Source organism: Notolepis coatsorum, assembly GCF_963971535.1.
Source record: "Notolepis coatsorum genome assembly, chromosome: 2".
NCBI lineage: Eukaryota > Metazoa > Chordata > Actinopteri > Aulopiformes > Paralepididae > Notolepis > Notolepis coatsorum.
The window spans coordinates 49,129,541-49,143,951 of NC_140166.1; the positions used below are offsets into that span (position 1 = coordinate 49,129,541).

Genomic DNA, 14,411 nt, shown 5'->3' on the forward strand with positions numbered 1-14,411 from the left:
AATTAAAGCCCTATTTGTTGCCGTTGGAATGCCCCCACATGTTCAGCGGTTCTCGAGTTACATGACAACATGTCAGGCGTGCGACTTTGTACACACGAGCCTCAGATTACCACCCCTGACTCCCGAGGCTCTGGAACTGTCAGTCATTCGGCGATTGCGAAGAATGATTGGACAGGGTTGTAGCCAATGAGTGTAGCTTTTCAATGATACCCCACGTGTGGTTGTGCGAATCAGGGATCTAGGTGAAAATGTACAAGCGAAAACAGGAAGTGAAAAAAACACGGAATGCATTGCCGTCAATGAGGAAATGGATTACTGGAGAACCTTTTTTGTACCAAAATCGCTCTAAATCACCCATTTCTGAATGGATTATTTATTAAATTTGGACCTGTACTACATAAGACTTCAGGCTATGGAACCACAGGGTTTTCCAGCTCATATTAAAGGTCCCCTATCTTATAAATGGCCTTTTCCAGTGGTTTGCATTGTTTTATAACAATGTGGGGTTGTACCAACACTGACTAGATGTGAAATTCTCATTCAGTCCCATTCCTACAGTTCAGCTGAGACAAAAACCTCCCCCACTAAACCAAGCCATTCTGAATTTACGTCGATCTGTGACGTGTAAGAATTCTGATCTGCCACCGCCCGCCCACAATCAACTGTGATACGTTTATATGAGCATTGAGTGGAAATAATGCGGAAGCGGTTTCGACAGCAGAGACCTTCAGCTGTTCACACACACACACACCGTGAATCACACACAGAGAACTAGATACAACGGGTGGGAGGGAATGGGACTCGGGGGGGAGCTCTCTCTCTCGCTCGCTTGCTCTCTCTCTCTCTCTCTCTCTCTCTCGTTCGCTCTTTCTCTCTCGCTCTCTCTCTCTCTCGCTCTTTCTCTCTCGCTCGCTCTCTCTCTCGCTCTCTCCGATCCGTGCAATAATATTAACGGGGGGTATATATTGTCATTTGAAACAAGTTACCAATGCATTGTCCCGTGGGACTTTTCTGGGTGCCTGATAAGAGGTTAAATCCAGGCCTGTTACACAGGCAGGTATTATACACATACATAGTACAGGGAAAGCACTGGATTGGACATATCATATTTATGACATGAAATCTGAATATCTGTTTAGATGTAAAGCACCACTTCATGTCACTTGCTCGCTCGCTCGCTCGCTCACTCACTCACTCACTCACTCACTCACTCACTCACTCACTCACTCACTCACTCACTCACTCACTCACTCACTGACTCACTCACACACACACACTCACTTACTCACTCGCTCGCTCACTCACTCACTCACTCACTCGCTCACTCACTCACTCACTCGCTCACTCACGCAGTCACTCACTCACTCACTCACTGATTCACTCACTCGCTCGCTCGCTCACTCACTCACTTGCTCGCTCACTCACTCACTCACTCACTCACTCACTCACTGATTCACTCACTCACTCGCTCGCTCACTCACTCACTCACTCACTCACTCACTCACTCACTCACTCACTGATTCACTCACTCACTCGCTCACTCACTCACTCGCTCGCTCACTCACTCACTCACTCACTCACTCACTCACTCACTCACTCACTCACTCACTCGCTCACTCGCGCAGTCACTCACTCACTCACTCACTGATTCACTCACTCGCTCACTCACTCACTCACTCACTCACTCACTCACTCACTCACTCACTCGCTCGCTCACTCACTCACTCACTCACTCACTCACTCACTCACTCACTCACTCACTCACTCACTCACTCACTCACTCACTCACTCACTCACTCAGTTATTTACTCTCACCAGCATGGCACCAGCGCCTCTGAATCGATGACATCTATGACACTTTTTTATTCACACTTGTCTTGTTGTTTTCCTTCCTAGATGAGATCATTGAGAGGCAGGTAGAGGAAGGCCTGGTGTCTCCTGACCTGAGAGAGAAGATCAGTTATGTCCTGCTGAGGAGGCACAGACACCAGACCAAGAAGCCCATCCACCGCTCCCTGGCCGACATGGGCAAGTCCAGCTCTTCTGCCAGTGAGTGTGCCTGCACATGGAAATGCTCATACACTGTAAAAATAGATATAATATAAAGAAAGCAAGCATCCTATATTTTCAAGAAAGCTTTTTTCATTGTATTTTTGATGTTTGATGTTGAATCGCCAGAATAGGAAATAGGGAATTTATATAATGTTTAACCTTTTTGCATTGCCTTTTTTTTCTTGAATTAACTACTGTAAGTATGACTGATTTGAAATGTGATATTTGATATTTGAGTATTCACTCTCCTATTTAGTTGATTCAACCCCCTGCGAAGCCATTTTTAAAGCCATTGCAAAAAGCTTAAAATAGAAGTTGAGACAACATATTATTATTATTATTAATGATATGCCAGTGATGAATGCTACAGCAGACTTCCTACCTGCCGGTAATAACACAGGCTGTGATGTATGAGAGTAGAGTACATTCAAATGTATCACCCTTAAATTGAACCTACACTCATTCTCCCTCAAAAAGACAGAGAAAAGCAGAATAAGCCAGTGTGCATTATTTATTGAACCGTATATATATTTTAATGATGTTATTGGAGGTTTGTTTTCCAATATGTGTAATTCATATGGGTGCGCTTCCAAATATGGGTGTGTTTTGGTGCTCTCAATAATGCACTTTTCACATTCATTATTCCAATAAAATTGCTGTTTGTTTGAAAATATAACTCATAAAGTGTAAGTAAACAAATCAGCTATACCTACAATGCATCTCTCCTACTAACAAGTATGGAACCTCTAGCCAACACCAGATTATAGCTCCTATATGGAAGTCATAGAACTCTTGTTGTTGTCCAATAACCTGTTGTTAAAACTAGTCACAGAGCCGTACTGTTGCTTTGGCAGTATAATGCATAATTTCGATGAACATTTTACTTTTCATTGTACTTATTTTTGTACATTGCCTACTTTACACTCGAGTCTGCCTGAAATCGAATTACTTTCCATAGATTTTTCCATAGATCGAAAATAGGGGAAGGGTTGCTATTGCTGCGGCCACTCCTTGAGAAATGCACAGTATAATACGTTTCTAAAATCTAATTCACGCATCAAAACAAAAAATGTAAACAAAGTGCAATACCACAAGCAGGGCTCTTTTGCCTAGAGGTCACTGTTTTAAGGCTTTTCTTAAAAAGAAAAGGGTAATACATTTAATGTTACCTGTATGTTTTCTACAAATATTGATCTACATAGTCAGGGTCATGCCTCCAAGAGGAGTTAACCATAAAACACAGTCGTTTTTGAGTGGAGGGGACCTTCTTGTTCCTCTGCCCTGCCAGCTCGTAGTCCGCAGCCCCGGAGCAGCCCTGGGGCGGGGTCCAACTTCAACCGCTCCACCGAAGATCTCCGCATGAAGCAGCAGTCTGGCGGCAGCTATGGTCGTCTGCGTGAGTTCCTGTGTCGCTGTGTGTCTTTCTGTGGCCAGGAACTATGTTATGTTATGTAACTTATGATATCTTTGGTTTTGGTCCAGAGTGTTTTAAAAACGTTTAAACATTTTGTCTAGTTATTGTCAAGATGTGACTATCAAATTGTTTATTTAACCCAGTATGAATATCACTTGTTTTAAAATGCAGCTATCAAATTCTATCATTTGAATAATTAGATCGACAGCGCCCAGCCCAGACACACACAGCAGCTTTCTGTGCAGAGAGTCATACCTTCAGCACTGGACAGCGCCCAGCCCACACACACACAGCAGCTTGCTGTGCAGAGAGTCAGACCTTCAGCACTGGACAGCGCCCAGCCCACACACACACAGCAGCTTGCTGTGCAGAGAGTCAGACCTTCAGCACTGGACAGCGCCCAGCCCACACACACACAGCAGCTTGCTGTGCAGAGAGTCAGACCTTCAGCACTGGACAGCGCCCAGCCCACACACACACAGCAGCTTGCTATGCAGAAAGTCAGACCATACACGTGTCTGAGAAGCAAACTCCCCTACCATGGCCAGTTTGGGCCACTCTGGAATAATTTTCATCAGACATTATGACCCTCAATGTAGTTTACTTTAGCTTGTACTGTAATAGGGAGGTGTAGTCTGATGTCACTTTAGTTTCCCAAGCGGTCCACCCGTATAGGGATTTATCATTGGGGAAATGTATGATCGGCTGTTGTAATAATTCTGCCTCATGAACATTGGCAAGCTTTCCATTTTTTGCACAAAATGAGTTCCCTTCTATAACTAACATTATTGTTTAAGCATTTTTGGTTGAAATAAAGTTAGCGCTGTCCAGTGCTGAAGGTCTGACTCTCTGCACAGAAAGCTGCTGTGTGTGTGTGTGGGCTGGGCGCTGTCCAGTGCTGAAGGTCTGACTCTCTGCACAAAAAGATGCTGTGTGTGTGTGGGCTGGGCGCTGTCCAGTGCTGAAGGTCTGACTCTCTGCACAGAAAGATGCTGTGTGTGTGTGGGCTGGGCGCTGTCCAGTGCTGAAGGTCTGACTCTCTGCACAGAAAGCTGCTGTGTGTGTGTGTGGGCTGGGCGCTGTCCAGTGCTGAAGGTCTGACTCTCTGCACAGAAAGATGCTGTGTGTGTGTGGGCTGGGCGCTGTCCAGTGCTGAAGGTCTGACTCTCTGCACAGAAAGTTGCTGTGTGTGTGTGGGCTGGGCGCTGTCCAGTGCTGAAGGTCTGACTCTCTGCACAGAAAGCTGCTGTGTGTCTGGGCTGGGTGCTGTCGATAAAATTATTCAAATTATAGTCATTTTATAGTCATTTTAAAACAAGTAATATAAGAAAGAAGAATAAAATTAGAAAATAAGAAAGAAGAATAAACTTTATTGTCCCAGAGGGGAAACATCAGTGCTGCGTCATTCTCCGATAACAGTGTAAACAAAGAAGAAGAAAGATATATACAATCATTCATTCAGTTATAAAAAGGACTTCAGACAAATATGACAATACATAGAGACATGCAACCATAATTCATAGGTAGGTAAACTCATTTCAAAGCTTCATTGTGCACCCTGCCCTAATTAAATTACAACAGATTAAGACTTGGACAAGAAAGAAAGAGGTGACAGCCCAATGTTAGGTGGCACCTCAAAGGAATCGACCTCTAGTATTATTTTCATACTGTTCATACTGGGTTAAATAAACTATTTGATAGTATGTCACATCTTTGCTAAGCAAGAGTTTTGTTGGAAAGGAATTAAAGGCCTGTCCTATATAAATGCCAAATATAGGCCGGGATGAGGTCAGTGATTGAAGCTAATAAAAGCCCAGGCTATTAATTTTAATTTAATTTAATTTAAATTAATTTTATGGTAACGAATTAACAAATTTACGAATTTACGAATTTTCTTTGTTTGTTAGTTCTGTATCACACTAGCTCCCGCTCTGCGTCTGTTGCATATATCTCGCTTCAGCATATATACACTGAATAATTTCACAAATGTACCTTTAAATGTCAGCATTCATCTGGCCACACCCCCATCCGCTTACCTATATAAGCAGGGGTGGTGCCACACACTCATCTCCTTCTCAAATTTCATCACAAGCAACGTGTTGCTCATATGCCCACTTGACGTGGAGAAAAATATTGGCTGGAAAAGCAATGTTTACGAGGAGAGGAAGAACAAGGAGATACGTTGACATCATATCTTTATTTTCTCTCTCACTATTTTCGAGAAAATACGGCGATGTTGTCTTCGTCACTGGAGTGTCTGGAAGATGGTGATCATTCTAAAACCCTCCACCGGTTTTCGTATTGGGAGCACGCCGCTGCATGCTTCTCAACTGCAGTTCCTTGCTGTGTTGGTTGGGGTGAAACCTTTCAGGCCACAGCTGAACTGTAAGACGCACCGCTGTTGTGAGGAGCGGTGGGTTTCAGGTTGGGTGAGTACTGTCGCTGGCAGGCTTCGCTTGTCTGTTAGTGCTATGGGGGCTAATTGACAATGTTATGAAAACCGGCCCCAGGCTAGGGTCCTTTGTTCAGCCACCTAGGCGACAGAAGACCTTGGTCTGAAGACCATTGTAGTTTTAACTAGTGGGCCGCGACCATTAACACTGGTGATCCCTGTGTTTTCTGGACGAGTGGGTATCTCCCTGTCACCGTGTAGCCCCTTCTTTCATATCCAAATGAGAGTATTCTTTCACGAGGAGATATGTGCATAAGATGTTCGATAGCGGAAGATCTATGTTCAAGTCAGCTACACAGGCCAGTTTGGTATTGTGCTGATTCCGTCGGGTGTTGGTAAAATCACCGTTGTAAAGCTGTGTTGACATCTTGTTTCTCTTTTCTCTTAAAAAGTGAGGAGGGTTTCAGAACGGCGGCCTGTCTGGGTGAGTGTTATATCATTGTGTACAAGTTCAGGTGATAGCTGCTTAGCTTACGGTTAGCCAGTCAGCTGTTAGCTGCGGCGTTAGCCTGCTGGGATCACTGCGTGGCCTACAGAGGTTGGGCCTACTGTTAGCCAGTCAGCTGTTAGCTGCGGCGCTAGCCTGTTGTGATAACTAGGAAACGTTAGCTTGCTGCTATCGGACAAGGCCAGCGCGAGGTAGCTCCGGCTACTCGCGCGCCGCCGTGAGCTCCCCTCTGGTCGCGTGCGCCGTTCGCTCGGCGTCTCGCGAGCAGGGGCAGTAGCGACCGACGGTTGGAGCGGCCGTTAGCTTAATGCTACTCTGTTGAACGTGCTTTGATTATAACATGTTTTACACTCTTGACTACGACGTCATCTTTGACAGGGGATGTTCGTCGATCCTGCCCTGAGCCAGGACGGCAAGGATTGCGTCAACAAAGGGGACCGTTGCGACGGGTAGAGCGGCGACGCTGCCCAGATCAAACAACACAGGATGGCTGTGTTTTCTACGGTGTCTTAGGACTGCACTTCGCTGATCTACGCTCCGGGTAGGACAAGGTTTGGCCAGACCTTATACGCGTCTTTCTGGCTTTACCTTCTATATGTTTTGTAAATAACGCTGTTTTCCAAAAACGTGTGTTGCTGGATTACATTTGGGATACGACGCAAGTTTTGTGTGAACTGTCTTGTCATTGGTAAATAGCTTCTCCGGGCAAATCGGGTTGTTGTTACAGATGTGAAAATGATCTGGTTGTTGTGTGAGAAACATCATGTGTGTTGTTATGTACCGTGTACTCACAACTAAGGGGTAACTAACCTATGAAGCTATGCTTAGTGACAAATGAGTAAAGAATTTTCTTTTCTCAGCCTGTGATGACAATGAACAGTGTGTTCACATATTAACAGGTTTTCCTGTTTTAACTGGCCGTATTAAGGGTAAAGCAGGAGGATTGTGTTTTCCCCCCGGTTCCCTGGGACTTTTTCATCCTCCTATCAGACATGTTGTTGCACTACATTGTGTCTTTTGTGTGGTAGGGATGTGATGTAACCCTTAGCTTGATTGCTGAGGTTGTGCTAAAACTGCTGGAGAAACTTTATTTTCCTAAAAGAAAAGATTGTTTGGTCGCTGTCGTGTGTGCTTAGCAAGGCCTGTGGCCGATACTAATCGAGAATTATGTATTCTCTCATTATGAAAAACGGCGTTCCTCTGTAGAGTGTTTTTGCCATTTTTTGTAGGTGATGATGGGTTGTGTGTGTCATGTGACCTACAACTGGGTTGGACTGGCCACAGAAGCACATGTGTATGTTGGACCGGGGCTCTTAGAGAGCCCTCTCTATTCTGTGTTTTTTCCTTAGTAAAAATCAGATAGCAGGTTAGCTCATGCGCTGTGTGAAGCTGTCAAACGCTTCATAGAGCTGACTATGACTGTGTCATATTCTCTTTTTGTCATTACATCGTATCATGGGTGTGGGGTCGTAAAGGGGTGAACTGGTAAACTTTCCTCTCCCCCTTGTTTCTGTCGGTCAGGGGTACACCCCCTGTCCTTCAAGGTTCCTGTCACGTTGCGGTTCGGCACGTTACGGGGGGGGGGGGGGGGGGAGTTTCCTGGTCCCATGGCCTGGAATATTGGGCGTGTGCACCGCAGAAATTCCCCCGCCATAGAGTACGTCACCGTGCGCGTCTCTGTTGGTAGGACTTCCGTGTGCTGTTCAGGTCCATGTGATGGATCTGTTTCGGGGGGGGTGGTCAGGGCTCCTCCTCACCAAGCGCCTTTTCGGGCCTTCTGTGAGTTCGGACTCCTCCTTCCATGTGAGGGAGCCTCCATCAGAGTACAGAGCCATCCTCCTCAGATTGTCAAAGTGAGTGGACCCTCTAGAAGGTGTCCTATTCTATTGTGTATGTATTCGATTCAATTCGATTATTGAGTGTGTATGGGTTCAGTGCCTCTTCCCCGGAGAGCCCTAAAACAAATTTTTTACATGGCTCAAGGTGCAATATATTCTTTTCAATCTGTACAGCTCGCGTGGGAAGTCTCTCTGGAGATCCCCGTCTCCTTCCTATGGGAGGGTGGTGGGATGTAAAAATGTGAAAAAATTTTACCCCCGGCTGTGTAGACTGGGATACATACTGTTGGTGCTTCCTTCTTTTCTATTCAAAAAGTGTTGGAGTTAGGAAGTGTCACACCCCTCTTGTCGTTCCCCTGGGCGCCTTGGGGATTCAATGACAGGTCTAAATAGCCTGTTCATTGATGGGGGTGTGTCCCGACGCACGTATAGTGCTAGCTCGCTGTAAACAGGCGACTGACTGGCACGCCTTGGTTGCTTGAGGTTAAAACAGCGTTTTTATAAAGCAACTGAGATGGGGGTTTTTCCTCTTCCGACGACCACATCCCACGACCTGGGTTGGTTATCGACGGATTCTCGTTCATGTCTGGGGGATGATGACGGAATGGATCTGAACATATGTAGAGGGGTCTCACGCCCTTGGGGTGGGCCACCAGGCGCGGTTCGCCCGAACGTCTGGGTGGCGCCTTTTTTTCATGTTAAGATCGACACGCATATCTGCCCTTTCTCCTGGAGTAGGCATGTCGGCGTGGTTAGGGCACGGGACTGGTTCTGGTCACGCTGGTCCGGATCAGTTGAACCCGTTGTCCGCCGGGGATGCAGATCTGCTGTTCTGGTACCCTGAGGGACTTGGGCTTTTTTCAGGGGGAAAAATGCCAGGTCGGTCCGGGTGTCACAGGGTTAAGCGCTATGGAGACCCTGGTTGTGTAAGTTTTTTACTCAGCACTGTCGTAATGGCTTACGGCCATGCCGACCTGTACACGCTCGATCTCGTCGGATCTTGGCCGCTACACAGGTTGGTCCTGGTTAGTACTTGGTTGGGAGACCGCCTGGGAATACCAAGTACGGTGTGCTTAGGGGCTGGTTCTCCATTCTTTTTCGCTCCTCTCTCACGCATGGCGAAGAGGGGCCTGTTGGGGTGGTCTTTGACCTCCTCTGGTGACCCTGTGCTTCCCGTATCGCCAGGCCCGGTCCGAAGTAATGTTTCGTCGACCCGTAGGCCTGGGTTAACCCTTTTTTGAAAACTGAAACACTTGTACTGCGGTATAGCCGGTGTATACCCGCAGGTGTGTTTTGGAGTTTTTTCTTGAGGGGTTATAGGAACAACCACCGCATTGGGTAACACCAAGGTGGTTGATTCCCTGGTGTGTTGGAGCAGTGTCAACTCCCGGGTTCACCGTTTGAGGGTGCCCCTGCACGTTCATGACGTCTGCCAATCATGTCAGCCTTCTCTGCCTCAACCCCTCTGGGTGGGGGTTTTTAAATGGAGGCTTGGTCATGCAACACCGCCAGCTTCCGCTCCTTCCGCCGGGGCGGCTGTGTTCAGCTGTCCCCTCTGGCGCCTGTCTCGTCCGCAGTCTCCAGGCTAGGGTTGATAGCCTGTTGCCTGGTTTTTCCCCGGTGCGCTGCCTGCTTCCGTTGGTTAACCTTTTTTGTGTGCTTACGGCCATGCTGACTGCCTGTTGCAGGGTCAGTGTGCCAGGCGGTGTACTATTGGGGGGACAGGGCCCGCTCGGCTGAGGGGCCTTTGTCCGAATACGCTGGCGATGTGGGGGGCGGGGCACTACGTGCCCACCTGGTGGGGTCTTGATGCTGGCATCATGGACTTCTCCGGGCCCCCGTTCCAGGGGGTCCAGTCCCTTTGGTGGGTCTGGGTCTTCCTTCGCGCTCCGCTGCTACGGCCTTGCCACGGGGTTGGGTTTGCCCTTGACCCTGTGATTCTGGGGGCAGTAACGAGGTTGTTTCCTCCGTTCGTTCCCGGGTGGCATGCGGGTTGTGCGTGTGTGTAGTCGTGGGGTCAAGCCACGGTCTGCTCACCCTGTGCGTTGAGTTGCTTGAGTGCCTCTTCGCACGGTCGGGTCCGTCGCCCTCCCGTGAAGCCACCAATAGGGGGGGTGCCCTCCATTAGGGTGGGTCGGGGGGGCTCGGCCCTCCCTGATCTGATGGCTGTGGGGGGCCTCAGCGGGGTGTATTTGTCGAGCTTCTAGCTCCCGCTCAGCTCCTATTATGCAACAGACGCAGAGCGGGAGCTAGTGTGATACAGAACGTTAGGTTATGACTATAACCAAGTTCTGTTAACACTAGTGGACGCTCTGCGTCTAGACGCCGCTGCGGCCCTTGATTTTTCATTGTGATGAAATTTGTTGGGAAGGAGATGAGTGTGTGGCACCACCCCTGCTTATATAGGTAAGCGGATGGGGGTGTGGCCAGATGAATGCTGGCATTTAAAGGTACATTTGTGAAATTATTCAGTGTATATATGCTGAAGCGAGATATATGCAACAGACGCAGAGCGTCCACTAGTGTTAAGAGAACTTGGTTATAGTCATAACCTAACGTTATCTCTCCATATAACCACTGGACCACTATATGTGATGTGTTGCCTTACAGGTCATGCCCAAAGTAGGAGTATGAATGACATTGCAGACACTCCCAGCAGTGACCAGGTAACTAATTTAAAACTCAGCAGGCTCACGTCAATCAACTGTTGAGCGAATACATGTTTTACCGAATCAAATGTTTTGATTAGTGCTGTTTATTATTGGTTTGATTACCTATAATCTGTGTTTTCTCGTGAACAATGCCTCCTCGAATGCCTATGGCCTCTAGTCATCTCCCTGTCCTTTATTGTTATTATTATTCTTTCTCCTCTGCCAACCATTATTTAATTAGATTGAAATGTTATGGTACTGAGTTTGTAATGTAGGAATTCATATTGCTACTGTATCTTTTTTGCGATGGCAGAAAGAAAAAGGCTGTATAGTACGGTGTGTGTATCTGTTCTCCTGTATGTGTTTATCTGTCCTCCTGTATGTGTTTCTCTGTCCTGTATGTGTTTATCTGTCCTGTATGTGTTTATCTGTTCTGTATGTGTTTATCTGTTCTGTATGTGTGTCCTGTATGTGTTTATCTGTCCTGTATGTGTTTATCTGTCCTGTATGTGTTTATCTGTTCTGTATGTGTTTATCTGTCCTGTATGTGTTTATCTGTTCTGTATGTGTGTCCTGTATGTGTTTATCTGTCCTGTATGTGTTTATCTGTCCTGTATGTGTGTATCTGTCCTGTATGTGTGTATCTGTCCTGTATGTGTTTATCTGTCCTGTATGTGTGTATCTGTCCTGTATGTGTGTCTCTGGGGTCTAAGTTTGTTTTAAGTTTTGTTACCTCCAGTTATTGGCAACAGAAGCTTTTGCATGTCTCATCAAGGGGATTTTGTTGTAATGCATTTGTATTTCATTGAAGCTGTGAGAGGCAGGGTTTTTCTAAGCCTCGTCAATCTTTCATCGTGATTGCTTGCGAAGGTGTCACCGAGAGGTGGAGGGAGCATGCAGCCTCATAATTCAGTCATTTGTGAGAATAATTCAATTGCACGTTTCAAACAGCGACTCAGACTAGTGTTAATGCAAGGTTTTGCTATTGTTATTAGAATATAATGCACACAGGCCTCTGTGTCAATCATTGTGTTGAATTGGTTACACTTGAGCTGTTATTGTAGTGAAATGGTTGCACTTGTACTTAATTGCCAGCAGCAACGTGCACAAATAAATGGGTTTAACACAAATACGAATTTGATTGGGAAGGTGGGCCATTCAATTAATTTGTCTGTTTACTTTACAAGGACAAACACCACTTGACCAGTTATTCTTTGAAGAACCCTGATAATGTAACAATGGGCCAGTGATAGTTTAGGTGTGTGTGTGTGTGTGTGTGTGTGTGTGTGTGTGTGTGTGTGTGTGTGTGTGTGCGTGCGTGCGTGCGTGCGTGTGTGCGTGTGCGTGTGTGTGTGTGTGTGAGAGAGAGAGATATAGAGAAAGAGATATAGAGAGAGAGAGCGAGAGAGGGTGTGTGTGGGTGGGTGGGTGGATGTGTGCATGCGAGTGTGTGCACGCTGTGTGTGTGTGTGTGTGTGTGTGTGCCACTTTGTCTGGGTCAATATTGAGCTGGCTCTGGGAAAACGTGTCATTGTCCTGTCCGCGTGCCCGGCCCTCACATGTAGCAGCCCAGAGTCCCAGCTCTGCAGATTGGCAATCGAGTGATTCTGCTGCCGTCTGATTTGAACCCCACCTTCACATTCAATCACACAGGTCAGATTAGGGTGCGTCCGTTTATTTTCTCACCTAGTTGCCAAAGTCACAGCCTCCATCAACTTTTTCATTACAGCTTAATGCTCAGCAGGGATGTGCACAGGATTTTTAAGGGCCCTTTTCGGGCGGGGGGCCCCCTTTTTATGTTTTTTGGGGGGTTTTGGTGATCAAATATAGAATATTGAACTATAATAATCAGTGCAGGAGCTCACTTATCCTTGAAAGACACTTTTATCACTGACTTAAAAGGCCCATACATCTCCATAAATGTTCAGGGGGGAGGGAATAAGTGCTTACCCTACAGACCCCAAGAAGTGCTGTATATTCTGTAATGTTTAATATAAATGCATTTTTATATTCCAATCCCGATTTGTATTCCCAAATCCCATCGGACTTGACTTCTTCGTGTCCCTCAATGAGTGTAATACCAGCATTCAACTATATGCGCCACAGCGGTTTCTATCATCATCATCATCACCACCCACGCTATGCATAAAATATATAGGTCCGCGGAGAGGCACGCTGAGGAGGCCGTGCAAACTGCAATGGAATATGGGGCATCTCTCTCTCTTTACCTAATATTTTGATTCTATCCTGACATTTTTCAGTTGGAAGGGCAGTCTATATGCGTAACGGTAATTTATTTATTTTTCTTTCAAAAAGGGCACTTTTTTTATGAGGCTCTAAAAGGCAGGTGCTCAAGCACCCCTTGGCCTCTATGTGTGCACGTGCCTGATGCTCAGGAAAGAGTTGCTGCCCTGTCTGTTGGAAGAACAGCGGTGGTGAATTCAGTGATGACCCTCTAGACCTCCACACTTGGACAGCAAACGTCGAGTAGAATCAGTTGATCACAGGGTCAGCACAGGGTGATTTATTTGATTGCGAAGGGCACAGTCCACTCTACGTGATGTGACATCTCCCTGTTCTCTTCCTCTCCTCCTCCTCCTCCTCCTCCTCCTCCTCCTGTAGCTCAAGAATAAGTTCATGAAGAAGATTCCCAGAGATGCGGAGGCCTCCAACGTACTGGTGGGTGGGGTAGACTTCTTAGAAAAGCCTTTCGTCGCCTTCGTCCGCCTGGCCCAAGCGACCACGCTAGGAGGGCTGACCGAGGTCCCTGTGCCCACCAGGTAGTGACTGTCACTGTCGTCCGTCTGTTTCATTCTGTTGAAGCCCCCTTTTCTCCTGCACAACATCCAACCCCACATGCCTGACGCTACGTCCTGTCTGCTGCACAGATTCCTCTTCGTTCTCTTGGGTCCCCAAGCAAAGGCCAAGTCCTATAATGAAATCGGCCGAGCCATAGCCACCCTGATGGTGGATGATGTAAGTGCCTGTCTTCTTTTGTTGTTGTTATTGTTTTTATGGCATACTGTATAAGCGTTACAGGAACGTTGGGACAGAGATGATAAAGGACTGGGCTGGATTTGACCGGTCGGCCTATCTATATGCTACGTCTGCTACGTGCCTTAGTTAGCTTAGCTACCAGGGAGATTTTTTTTTATTTGATTTTATTAGACAAAACTTCATTTAAACCATACATGCATAAATCATATACATTAAAAACACAGGTTGTCAGGGAATTAAACTCGTTAAAGTCCTTAAAGAAGCGTATTTCCATCGAGGTCCCTGTTGGCAGACATACAAAACCACATTGGAACAGAACTCATGCATAAAACACAAAGCATTAAAACAATCAATAGCATTTATATGTACAAAATGAAAACGAACTTATAAACAATCAATAAAAAATTATTTTTATCTCAAACTACCAACTCTATCTGATAATGATACAGCATCCTACCATATAACACTATATACTATATCCTCATTATAAAAGAAATTATACAAACTATCCTAAACTATACTAAAACCCTAAGCCCTACTCTACCTAGTAATTTAGACT

At 46.3% G+C, this 14,411-nt stretch overlaps 1 protein-coding gene across 1 annotated transcript in view; it reads left to right on the forward strand.

Annotated features, from left to right (window-relative positions):
- slc4a5a (solute carrier family 4 member 5a) overlaps window positions 1–14,411 on the forward strand; it is a gene marked incomplete at both ends in the record, with an annotated part of 72,792 nt that overhangs the window by 11,527 nt on the left and 46,854 nt on the right. The window contains 5 exons of the mRNA XM_084308137.1: window positions 1,897–2,049; window positions 3,341–3,448; window positions 10,815–10,870; window positions 13,478–13,635; window positions 13,744–13,831. Of these exons, the coding sequence (XP_084164263.1) occupies window positions 1,897–2,049; window positions 3,341–3,448; window positions 10,815–10,870; window positions 13,478–13,635; window positions 13,744–13,831 (563 nt within the window). The remainder of the gene's footprint in view (window positions 1–1,896; window positions 2,050–3,340; window positions 3,449–10,814; window positions 10,871–13,477; window positions 13,636–13,743; window positions 13,832–14,411) is intronic.